Genomic DNA, 13,175 nt, shown 5'->3' with positions numbered 1-13,175 from the left:
CCCCCCAAATCTTCTCTCCTGCGTAGACGTAGAAGATCAACAGCTCTTGTTCCTAGCATGGACCGCTTTAACAACATGGGAGGTTATGTAATTCGACTTGTTACAATACCACAAGGCAGAACTGAAACGGATTAGACAAGAGAAGGCAAGTTTCATTATCTGGTCTAGAATGTTTCTCCAGCCAAGAATCCAAGATGATGTCCGCATTCCTAGAAGTTAACTTCCTGTTTCCTTTTTCTCTGAGCCCAGTAAGTGCCTGTTTAATTAGGCACCCTCCCCGCAATGCCCTTAATGAACACTCGTGTAATCTTCGTTAATAAAATGAGGATTTATTAAACTTTCGATTTTAATAAATAGTCAGCCATTATCTTTGCAATGGGCCCCAAACCCTGGTAAAAATGAAGTGGGCTCTGGGACCATTCAAAGGGTCCATTCAACAGAGCTTAACGTGTTAAGAACAGAGCTTAACGTGTTAAGAATAGAGCTTAACACGTTAAGCTCTATTCTTTAGTGACAAGAGCGAGTCTTCCCACCACCATGCCTCAGTTTAAAGGCCTGAAGCTGAATTTTCTTTTCTTACCACACTGAAGTCCCACAGACACCTTAGTCAAGCGTTAAGAGCTTAAAAACAAAAGAAAAGAAAAACAAAAATTGAGAAGCAGGTATAAAGAGGAACAGATGCTTTCCCTAGCCATGGCCCCATGGATGAATCTGCCCAGAAGGAAGCCCAGCAAAAAGAAAGCCCAGTCACATTCTCAAACAGTTCCCACCCTCCCTTTGTTGACGGGACTAAGAGAGGCAGTGAATTCAGCTGTTCAGAGTTCCCGGGGAAAGTCAGGATCTTCAGGATTTTTATTTCCAAATGAAGAATAGAGCAGCAGGAGATCAAGGCTTAAGGAAGCCCTCCCTCTCTTAGGCAGTTAAAGCCCTGGAGCAAGGTGGGTAAAGAAGACAATACGATGTCTTAGACTGCTTTTGTGGTTCATTTTTAAAAGACTGAATTCAGACTTAAAGAATAAAGATAAGGAGAAAGGCATCGAGGTTGCAGGTTCCCGCAGCCCTGGGAAGTGGCTGGAGACAAGAAGATGAGATTTCTCAAGCTGGGCTCCAGACTAGAAGGAACAGAATGAACCCAGCCAGGGCACAGAGCTGAGTTGGGTGGCAGTACCCTCGCTGTCCATTCTCTCCTTGCCCCTACGTGTCCCCAGCGGTCTCTGCCAGCCTGTTGTTCATTATTGCAAAGGCTCCTATCCCCCCTGAGAAGTCATCGTCCAGCGACAGAGTGCTGGTCTGGTGGGGGCAGCCATTGGCCATTTCGGACAGCTGCTTCTGGAGGATGGCTAGTGAGACCTTGTTGGCCGCCAAGAAGTCCTTCATGGAGATCATCTCACCGGAGAGACGCCGCCCATCCGTGTCACTCTCTATGACTCCATCCGTTTCTATGGAGATGTTGCACCGGTTCTGGACAGTGCCTGGCATCACCACGTTCCTCCGGGACTGCAAGAGTCTTCTCTGGCATTGTTGGCAGCACCCGCCATCCATCTTCCTTAGGATCCAGTTCACGGACTGTTTAATGAGGATGGAGATGACATTGAACAAGGAATAGATGCAGCAGACGCCCATGAGGATGAAGACGAAGTTGGCGAAGCGGTAGAGGCCCTGACTAGCATACCGGGCGTTCTGGCTGCTGACGAGGTCCCCAAAGCCAATGGTGCTGAAAGCCACAAAGCAGAAGTAGAGTGCGTCGAAGTAGCTCCATCCTTCCACGGAGGTGTACATGGCGGACGCACAGCAGGAGATGAGGAGGGAGGCCATGCACAGGATCAGCATGACATAGTACACGGAGGGCTTCCAGCCAGCCGAGCTGTCCACCTCACCCTTCCCCGGGTTCTTCAGACTCTGCTGGGGCAAGGCCCCCCGCCTCTGGAGCTGCTGCTGGTGGCACAATTTCATGATGCAGGCGATGATGGTGATCAGGCGCTCCAGGAAGAGGTTGAAGAACAAGATGGTGCTGGAGCACCCGAGGAGACCATAAAAGATCAGAAAGATTTTTCCTTCTACTGTTGCTGGAGTCGTCATCCCAAACCCTGCAGGAGACAAAAATCAGAGGAGAGTGAGGGAGATCTCTGCCGTGAATGGGGGCAGTCTTGGCTTTGATGGCTGGCAAAGGACCTGAAGAAACAGTTTTGTAAAAGCACTCTGTCCTAGCCTTTCTAGGAAGGAGAGAGAGAATTCTGACTTGCTTTTGAAGACACTAAGTGTTGTTCAGAGCTGGGCTGCTCAAAGCCCATATGGTGCCACAGTGCAAATCAGAAAAATGTACCTCTTCCTCTGAGTGGATACCACCAGTGACAGTGGCTTGGTGATGAGAATGTGGGCTGGATTTCAGCCTCCCCTCCCGATTCTGCTATAGATGTCCTCATACAGTAGATGACCTGAACGACCATACTTAACAGACGTTGTTCAGAGAGATAAACAAAGGCTCATACAAAGAAAAGTCTTACAGAATTCACTTATTCTATAAACACTTATTGGCTGCCATTCCAGGAATGGGGGATAGAACTGTGGAGAAAGATAGATCTGGTCTCTGCCTTCATGGAGCTCTAATGTAGTGAAGTGATTACTATGTTTTGTGATCAGTGTTGTGATAAGCGTGGTGCTGGAGAATGTTCAGGGTCTTATGGGAGCTATTAAGAGGGAAATCCATCTCAGACTTGGAGTCTAGGAAGACTAAACAGGGAGAACCTAAAGCTAAAGAGGAGTTAGGCAAGGCAAGGAGGGTGCATGTGTGCGTGTGTATATGTGTGTGTGTGTGTGTGTGCGTGTGTATATGTGTGTGTGTGTGCGTGGTGGTGGTGATGTTTCAGGCAGAGAAACAGCACATGCCAGCATATACGGAAATGAACAATTTGCTCAAGATTTTCCCACCTTTAAACGAAACTCTCATGCTTTGGGAGTGGTAGCTGACGTGTTAGTTGTTATAGTTTGATAACATATAAAAAGTCTCTCTTGCCTTTGTCTCTTACTGTTCACAGTTTTGACTTTCTTGACCTTTCTACCCCTACACACAGATATGATAGTAAGGATACCAACTGTAGGACAGTGGACATCACTAAGAAAAACGAGAAACGGAAGAAAAATACACTCAGTGTTTCTCACTCAGGGGCACTAATCTTCAGCCCACTGTGAGGGACACGAAATTCTTCCAAGCAAATGATTCAGTAAGCATGAGGAATCTGATTTGTTTGAGGGGATGGGCATCAAAGTCCTTCTGAAAATAAACACCATCTGAAAAATAAGTACTCATCATGCCACCCTGGGTTCAGATTCAAGTCAAACCTCCTTCTTTGTATTTTTTCTTTATTATCAAGCTCAGTTTCCTAACTGAGGCCGCATCATTGGGATCTCTAGGATTCACCCATTATCCTCTTTCCTGATAACACCCTGCTATCATCAAGCCAACACTTTTCTTTGCTGCCACAGCTCAGCCCGTGGCTGCCTCCCAGTGCATCCTGGGACGTGGTCAGATCAGACCTCGTGATTTGTGAACTTCTGGGATTATGACTTCCTGCTTCCTCATGTGGAGCCAATGGGCCACCTTTCCCAAACACCTAGGTGTTTAGTTTAGTTTTCCAACTAAACCATTTAGTTTTCCAAGTAAATTCAATTTTCCTTTCTCAGCATACAAGGGTCTATCTAGGGTAGGAAATTAACACTATATAGCCAAGAGCCTGCAGGAAGATTGCTTTTTAACTGGTTGGCATGGAGTGGAATGGGTGATCAGGTAAGGAAGGAGCGAGGGGCAGGGAATAATTCCACTGGGAGTTACAGTCCTGGCCCTTTAATGGTAGAGAGAAAGTCAGACCATCATCTCTTCTCTGGGAACTCTTGTTCTGAAAATTAAAGGCCTTTAGTGACTCTTGACAGTGTAGGTTTCATTTGTTAGATATCTTCATTATGATGTAAGGAAATTCTCTCTTTGCTGTCTTTTCTCTTGTTAGTAACTTTAATTCTTATCCCCAAGCTTGAGTTGCAATGAGGCGGTTGAAGTAGTGGAGAATTAAGAAAAAACTTACTGAGTTTAAGGACTGAGCTGAGAGCAGTGTCTTCTTCTACCCAGTCTGAAGAACATGGAGGAGTGACCAAGGTGTGGAGTGATTAGTTCCTGATCACTTAGGGCTGCGGGGGGAACCTCCTCTGGCTCAGTGAATTCCTGAAACCAGTAAAGCTTGTGAATGCTTCTGCACTAAGAAGACATAAAAATGAAAGCTGGAGCCCTTGCCCCAAAGCTGTAAGGCTAGCAGAGTATTGTGGCTGTCTTCATTGAAACAGAACTGAGGCAACACACGGGAAAAAGGAGAAACGTTTATCTGCAGCCATTTATTGACCCAACAACATTCCAAAAAAAGGATAAAGTTATTGAAAATAGGGAAGGCCCAATATACCCTGAGAAAACCATAATTCAAAAAGACACATGCACCCCAATGTTCATTGCAGCACTATTTACAATAGCCAGGACATGGAAGCAACCTAAATGCCCATTGACAGATGAATGGATAAAGAAGATGTGGTACATATATACAATGGAATATTACTCAGCCATAAAAAGGAACGAAATTGGGTCATTTGTAGAGACGTGGATGGACCTGGAGTCTGTCATACAGAGTGAAGTAAGTCAGAAAGAGAAAAACAAATACTGTATATTAACGCATATATGTGGAATCTAGAAAAATGGTACATATGAACCTATTTGCAGGACAGGAATAGAGACACACAGAGAATGAACATGTGGACACGGTGGGGAAGAGGGGATGGGATGAATTTGGGGACTGAGATTGACATATATACACTACCATGAGTGAAACAGATAGCTAGTGGGAACCTGCTATATAGCACAGGGAGCTCAGCTGGGTGCTCTGCAGTGACCTAGTTGGGTGGGATGGGGGGTGGGGTGGGAGGGAGGTCCAAGAGGGAGGGGATATATGTATACATACAGCTGATTCACTTTGTTGTGCAGTGGAAACTAACACAACATTGTAAAGCAACTATATCCCAATAAAAACAACTATATCCCAATAAAAACAACAAAAAACAATTCAACAGGGCAACTCATTTTTTGAGCTGTATTTCTTAAATTAAAAAATATATTAAAAAAAAGGGAAGGCCCAGAGGTAACAACAGGTGTATATGTGGAGGAGTGAGGGGAGGCATTTGCCAACAATCAGAGAGCTTTCTTGTGTAACGCAAGACTCAAGTGGGCAAATGTTTTCTTTTACAAAATCTTCCTCTGATCCCAGAAGGAACTTGATGATTTTCCTCTTGGAGAGCAGAGAAGCAGGAGTCATGAGTAGCTCTCAGTCAAAGGTAAGAACAATTATTTATTGAGCATCTGTTAAGGTCAGGGGCAGCACTAGGTGTCTGGGCCACACGATGATGGCCTGGACAAGGTCCTCGGCCTCCAGGAGCCCATCATCCAGGCTGCGACAGATAAACTGCTGTCTACAAAACAAGGCAGAGTGAGTCAAGGGCCAAAGTAAAGTCACAGTGGTGCTATCCTGGCTTCAGGGTCCCAAATGCAGCCTCACTTGGGATGAATGACTGGGATCCATGCAGTCGTGTTGCTGAAGCCACAGCTGACAAGCTTGACAAGCTGATTTTTTCCCAATGACTGAGACTCCTAGTGATTTTGCAACACGTTCCAGGGATTTAAAATCTCTATATTCTATCTTGTTTGGTTGGTTTTAAAACATTCAATTTTATGAAAGAAAGGATAACCTGTGACTTTTTTTTTTTAACATCTTTATTGGGGTATAATTGCTTTACAATGGTGTGTTAGTTTCTGCTGTATAACAAAGTGAATCAGTTATACATATACATATGTCCCCATATCTCTTCCCTCTTGCGTCTCCCTCCCTCCCACCCTCCGTAAACCTGTGACTTTCGATTACCTACACTATTTGCTTGATCACTACCATCTTTTCAATCAGCAAAAATGACAGAAGATGGCACAAGCGGTGTTATTCATAGAAGCAACGGGAGACAGCTTCCTAATATTTGCAGTTAGAGGTGTTGCCATGGCTTTTACTACTCTCAGAGCTTAACAGTGTGTCAGCTAATAATGCAGGCTTTTTCATAGAAAGTCTCCCACTTTTTTGAGTCCCATAATACTGAGCATTACGGATCCCTCGGATTGGGAATAATAAGCCTCAGGGTCCTCCTTAGTGGAGGAAAAGGACACAGGCATTATCAAAGGCCTGCCCTCTGCCAGGTATCACTGACTCCTAGTACCCAGGCCCGCTCCCGGGTGTACAGGCGTAAAGTAAAGCCAGAGTTAGAACCTAGATTTATCTTGTCTCCCAGGCTTGTGATCTTTCCACCTGCCTACGCTGAGCGAGTGAAACCACTGTCAGGTGTCCACACTAAGTAGAGCTGAGAGAGGGAAATTAACCAAGCGTCTAATGCTTTACATAGACACCCAGACTGTAGTAGCTGCCAGATCTGGTACCAAAATCAGGGGATCGGCTGAATCAGAAGCTGAAACCCTACAGTCTTCACTTACATTTCTGAATGTATGTGTGCCTCTCCCAACGAGTGATGCCACTAAATCGGTTTAAAAAACTTGTTACACCCCATGCATTCGGTCTCTTTGTATTTCATAGGCACACAAATGAATCTGATTGTCACAGGTGGTGCTTTCCAATATACGGTTTCTTTCCTGTGCTTCAAGCCTGCAGTCTTCTGATTTGTGTCCAGCCCCTGAGTCTGGCAGCAGATGAGCTAGCTGATTGGGGATCAAGGGCACCTAGGTTTGGTTTGGAGGCCAAGGGAGCTCGCCTGGCAGTCTACTTCGGCTGAGCTCCCTTGGCCATTTCAGATCTGTTTTAATGTGCTCCTGGGACCAAACCGGGCTCCCTGGTGTCCTTGGGGCCAGGAATGAAGCAATTAGGCACTGCCAGCATCCCAGTCAACCCCAGAAGAGCCCTTCACTTGACCATGAAGAGAGGAGAATAGGTCTACCGCCTCCCACCCTTTTATGCGTATAGTGTCAACTACATATTCTTTCAAAAAATTAGTCAAGGTGAAAAATCAAAAAGCTTTGCATTATATTTTTCAAATATACACAGAGGTAGAGAGACTACTAAAATAAGCCCTCATTTCCCAGTTTCAGCAATTGTCAAGATCTTGCCAATCATGTTTCTCCTATCCCACCCTACCCCCTTTATTTGCTGGAAATTTTTAAAGTAAATCCCAGACAGCATGCCATTTCTTCCATTAATAATGATGCATCTGTAACTGACAAGGGCTTTATTTTACCAGTATAACCACTATGTCGTTATCATACCTAACAAAATTAACACTAACTCTTTTTTTTTTTTTTTTTTTTTTTTGCGGTACGCGGGCCTCTCACTGTTGTGGCCTCTCCCGTTGCGGAGCACAGGCTCCGGACGCGCAGGCCCAGTGGCCATGGCTCACGGGCCCAGCCGCTCCGAGGCATGTGGGATCTTCCCGCACTGGGGCACGAACCCGTGTCCCCTGCATCGGCAGGTGGACTCTCAACCACTGCGCCACCAGGGAAGCCCAACACTAACTCTTTAACACCAATACCCAGTCCATACTTCAGTCTCTCAAGAATATATTTTTACAGACCATCTGTATGAATCAGGATCCTAACAAGGTCCATGCAGTATATCTTTTAAGTCTCTTTCATTTGTTAACAGTCTCCCTTTCCATTTTTTTTTATGCCATTGACTTGTTGGGCAAATGTGTCCTGTAGAATTAAATAATAATTTTTTCCAGAAACATTTGGGGAAAAATGTATATTATGAGAGTGACTTCAGAGGCAGTAGCAAATTTCAAACACTGCATGGGGACATACAAATTGGCATAAACTGTCTAGAAAGCAATTTGGGAATATGTATCAGACATCTTAAAAATATTTATATCTTTCTCTCTGTTTGTTTTTAGGAATATATCCCCCAGAGTATTAGAAATGTGACTAATTATGTACAGTGATGTCACCCTGTCTTTACTTTTAATAATGAAAATCTTTAGCAACCTAAGTGTCAGATAACAGGGCAAGGACTAAATAAAAGTAGCCATTAAAATGAAGCCATTAAAATTACACATACATAACAGAACTAAAACAAATAATCCTAAAATCTATATGGAACCATAAAAGACCCAGAATTGCCAAAGCAATCCTGAGGAAAAAAAGAACAAAGCAGCAGGCAAAACCCTCCCAGACTTCAGACAATACTGCAAAGCTACAGTAATCAAACAGCATGGTACTGGCACAAAAACAGACATAGGGATCAATGGAACAGAATAGAAAGTCCAGAAATAAACTCACGCACCTACAGTCAGTTAATCTTTGGCAAAGAAGGAAAGAATATACAATGGGGAAAAGACAGTCTCTTCAGCAAGTGGTGTTGGGAAAGTTGGAAAGCCGCATGTAAATCAATGAAGTTAGAACACACTGTCACACCCTACACAAAAATAAACTCAAAATGGCTTAAAGATTTAAATATAAGACATGACACCATAAAACTCCTAGAAGAGAACACAGGCAAAATATTCTCTGACATAAATCATACCAATGTTTTCTTAGGTCAGTCTCCCAAGGCAATAAAAATAAAAGCAAAAATAAACAAATGGGACATAATCAAACTCATAAGCTTTTGCACAGCAATGGTAAACAAAATGAAAAGACAACCTACGGACTGGGAGAAAATATTGCAAATGATGCGGCCAATAACGGCTTAATTTCCAAAATGTAACAGCTCATACTACTCAGGAATAAAAAAACAAACAACCCAGTCAAAAAAATGGGAAGAAGACCTAAATAGACCTTTCTCCAAAGAAGACATACAGATCGCCAATAGACACATGAAAAGATGCTCATCATTGCTAATTATTAGAGAAATGCAAATCAAAACTACAGTGAGGTACCACCTCACACCGGTCAGAATGGCCATCATTAAAAGTCTACAAATAACAAAGTGAGAGAGTGGCATGGACATATATACACTACGAAACGTAAAATAGATAGCTAGTGGGAAGCAGCCGCATAGCACAGGGAGATCAGCTGGGTGCTTTGTGACCGCCTGGAGGGGTGGGATAGGGAGGGTGGGAGGGAGGGAGGCGCAGGAGGGAGGAGATATGGGGACATATGTATATGTATGGCTGATTCACTTTGTTATAAAGCAGAAACTAACACACCATTGTAAAGCAATTATACTCCAATAAAGATGTTAAAAAAAAAAAGTCTACAAATAATAAGTGCTGGAGAGGGCGTGAAGAAAAAGGAACCCTCCTACACTGTTGGTGGGAATGTAAATTGGTGCACCACTACAGAAAACAATATGGAGGTTCCTCAGAAAACTACAAATAGAGTTGCCATATGATCCAGCAATCCCACTCCTGGGCATATATCTGGACAAAACTGTAATTCGAAAAGACACCTGCATCCCTATGTTCATAGCAGCACTATTTACAGTAGCCAAGACATGGAAACAACCTGTGTCCACTGACAGACGAATGGATAAAGAAGATGTGGTCCATATAAATAATGGAAAACTACTCAGCCATCAGAAAGAATGAAATAATGCCACTTGCGGCAGCATGGATGGACCTAGAGATTATCATACTAAGTGAAGTAAGTCAGAAAGAGAAAGACAAATACCATATGATATCATTTATACGTGAAACCTAAAATATGACACAAATGCATTTATCTGCAAAACAGAAACAGACTCACAGATAATAGAGAACAGACTTGTGGTTGCCAAGGGGGAGGGGGATGTGGGAGGGATGGAGTGGGAGTTTGGGATTAGCAGATGTAAGCTTTTATATATAAAATGTATAAACAACAATGACCTACTGTATAGCACAGGTAACTATATTCAATACCCTGTAATAAACCATAATGGAAAAGAATATGAAATAGAATATATACATATACATATATATGTATAACTGAATCACTTTGCTGTACAGCGGAAATTAAAACAACATTGTAAATCAACTATACTTCAATAAAATAAATTTTTAAAAATTCTGTATACATAAGATATATATATTATGTACAAAATAAGCTATAAGGACATATAAACAGGGAATATAGCTAATATTCTATAATAACTATAAATGGAGTAGAACCTTTAAAAATTGTGAATCACTATATTGTACACCTGTAATTTATATAATATTGTACATCAACTATGCTTCAATTTAAAAATTACATGTATAAATAATTTTTAATGACTAGAGAAAATGTTAAGTGGAAAAAAGCAGAGCCAAAGTGTGTCTGCGGAATGACTCAAGCCTGGGACATCCTCATTAAATATTTGTTGGATGAAAGAATAAACTTTACAAAATATATTTATACAGCTATATATATTGTAGCACTTAGGGTGCTTTTGGATGCCAGTAAGAGCAAATCATAAGTAGGGGTAGCTTAAACATGAAGGGGATATATTATCTCATAGAACATGAAATTTGGAGATAGGGCAGCTCCAGGAACGGTTAATTAGGTGGCTTTCGAACATTTCACCTTTCTGGCTCTGGCTCCATCAACATGTCGTCTAGTCCCCACTCCACGCCAAAAGCTTCAGGAGTTACCTCCTCACACATCAGTGTCCAGAGTCAGAACATGTTGTGTTCCTGCCTTGTTTACGTCTTTATCGGAGGAGAGAATCCTTTCCAGAAACCCCCTAGCAAAATTCCCATTGTATACCATTAAGCAGCACCATGTCACACACCCACTTCTCAAACCAGTTATCTACAGGAGGAATGGATTTCCTCTTAGACTGGTCAGGGTTTACCAGCGCCCCTGAGGAAGAGAGGGACCTCAAAACAGTCAATGTCTGCCACAAACATACACAGAAAAAAACAAAATAAAGGGAAAGACACAAAAGTTTTAATCGGTTATTTCAGGGTGGTGATAATTCTTTCTTAATGATTTATATCATTTATTACCTTTAAACTGAGAAAAATATGTTATAATATTCTGGAATGTTTCCTCAGATTGCAGGTAAACACCTGCCCAGAAGAAGCATTCCTCTTGATTCATCTCGTTAATACACCGAGAAATCAAACTTTGACTTGAATAAATGTTTTCATAATCTTTTTAAAAATTTTTTTATTAAAAAAATTTTTTAATAAAAAAATTTTATTTTTAGAATTTTTTGGGGGGGTTGTTTTTTCTTAAAATTACTATTTATTTATTTATTTATTTTTGGCTGCGTTGGGTCTCTTGCTGCGTGCGGGCTTTCTCTAGTTGCAGCGAGTGGGGGCTACTCTTCGTTGCGGTGCGCGGGCTTCTCATCGCGATGGCTTCTCTTGTTGCGGAGCACGGACTCCAGGCGCTCAGGCTTCAGTAGTTGTGGCTCACGGGCTCTAGAGCGCAGGCTCAGTAGTTGTGATGCACAACTTAGTTGCTCTGCGGCATCTGGGATCTTCCTGGACCAGGGCTCGAACCCGTGTCCCCTGCATTGGCAGGCGGATTCTTAACCACTGCGCCACCAGTAAAGTTCTTTTTTTTGGTTTTTGATTCAGAAATGTTAAGCCTCTTTGTGTGGGATGAAAGAGGTTTCATAGGGGTTTGTGGGTGTTTTTTTCAAAAGACCCTCCAATTTCAATTGGGAAGGAAAAAGGGGGCAAGAGCAGACCCCATGGATTATTCTTGGGGGGGAGGTTGGGGGGGTGTGGAGTGGGTTCCAATGATGGAAGAGTCAAGGGTCTCATCAGGCACACTATCTCTACACAGCCTTCACGTCCAAGGTTTTGTGTTACAGGTGAGGAAACTGAGGCACCAGTAAGCCAGGTAACCTTCATGAGTGGTGAAGGCTTGGCCTGAACCCAGGTTCTCCATCCAGACTGCCCTCCTTTACTCTTGTTGCCTGTGGTCAACTGTTTCCAGAGATGATTTTGAGCTAACTGCTCCCATCCCTGTAAGCACTTATTGGTCCTCCCATCAACAGGTGAAGCCTACTTTGCTTCCCCTTGAATCCTGGGTGACCTTGAGACTGGCTCTGATCACCAGAATGTGGTAGAAGTGAGGCTGCACCAGTTCCAGGCTTAAATGGTAAGAAGCCCAGCAATTTTGTCTTTCTCTCTCTGGATCCATGAGTTGCCATATAAGAAGCGTGACCCCTTAGCTGGAGAAAGAGGCTCGGCTCTCCCCAGCCATTCCAGCCTCCCCAGATATTGAGTAAAGCCATCTTGGACATTCCAGCCCCAGTCGAGCTCCAAGTTAAATGCAGTTGTATGAGTTATACCAGATGATACCTGATGGAACCAAAGAACCACCAGCTGAGCCCAACAGATCCACAGAATTATGAGAAATGTCCATGGTTGTTGCTTAAGCCACTACTTTGGAGCACTTTGCTACATAGCAAGCAATGGATAATGAAATGACTTCTCTCTGGGACTTGCAGTTTTTTCACCAGGCATCTTCTCTATTTGCCTGCCCCTCCAGCTCCTCCCTCCATTATTTTATTATTATTTTTTTGGTTGCACTGTGCGGCCTGGCTCCTAATAGGCCATGGACCGGTACCCCTCCTTGGCCCGGGGGTTGGGGACCTCAGCCCTATGGCATAGATTTTCATAACAATATTCATAGTGCTAAACAGCCACCTCTTTTTAAAAATTTATTTAATTAATTTATTTATCTATTTTTTTGCCACGTCGCGTCTTAGTTGCAGCACGCAGGGTCTTCATTGAGGCATATGGGATCTTTCGTTGCAGCGTGGGCTCTTCATTGTAGCACACAGGCTTCTCCCTAGTTACGGTGCACGGGCTTTTCTCTAGTTGTGGTGTACGGGTTTTCTCTCTCTAGTTGTGGCGCGCAGGCTCCAGGGTGCGTGGGCTTTGTAGTTTGCAGCACGCGGCGCACGAGCTCAGTAGTTGTGTTGCTCAGGCTTAACTGCCCCGCGGCATGTGGGATCTAGTTCCCGGACCAGGGATTGAAGCCGCCTCCCCTGCATTGGCAGGCGGATTCTTTACCCCTGGACCACCAGGGAAGTCCCAACAGCCACGTCTTGAGAATGGATTCCAGAAGAGATGCTTCCATTGATGGCTAACTGCTGCTAGGGTATAAACTGAAGTTAACGTACACAACACACACTTACCTGTTTATAGTGAAGTGTTTAATGGTAAATGACCACTCAAACAAT

General features: G+C 43.4%; 1 protein-coding gene across 1 annotated transcript; it reads right to left on the bottom strand.

Annotated features, from left to right (window-relative positions):
- Positions 1–303: 303 nt before the first annotated feature.
- Positions 304–2,273, bottom strand: KCNK13 (potassium two pore domain channel subfamily K member 13). Its single transcript, XM_089908114.1, has one exon. It carries the CDS (start codon positions 2,077–2,079, stop codon positions 1,195–1,197), a length of 885 nt encoding a protein of 294 aa, XP_089764240.1. The 5' UTR covers positions 2,080–2,273; the 3' UTR covers positions 304–1,194.
- Between the last annotated feature and the right edge of the window lie 10,902 nt (positions 2,274–13,175).

Source organism: Delphinapterus leucas, chromosome 2, assembly GCF_059928025.1.
Source record: "Delphinapterus leucas isolate spDelLeu-1000000601 "Yukka" chromosome 2, BTC_Dleu_Yukka2, whole genome shotgun sequence".
Lineage (NCBI taxonomy): Eukaryota > Metazoa > Chordata > Mammalia > Artiodactyla > Monodontidae > Delphinapterus > Delphinapterus leucas.
This window is presented reverse-complemented; position numbering and strand designations above follow the sequence as displayed.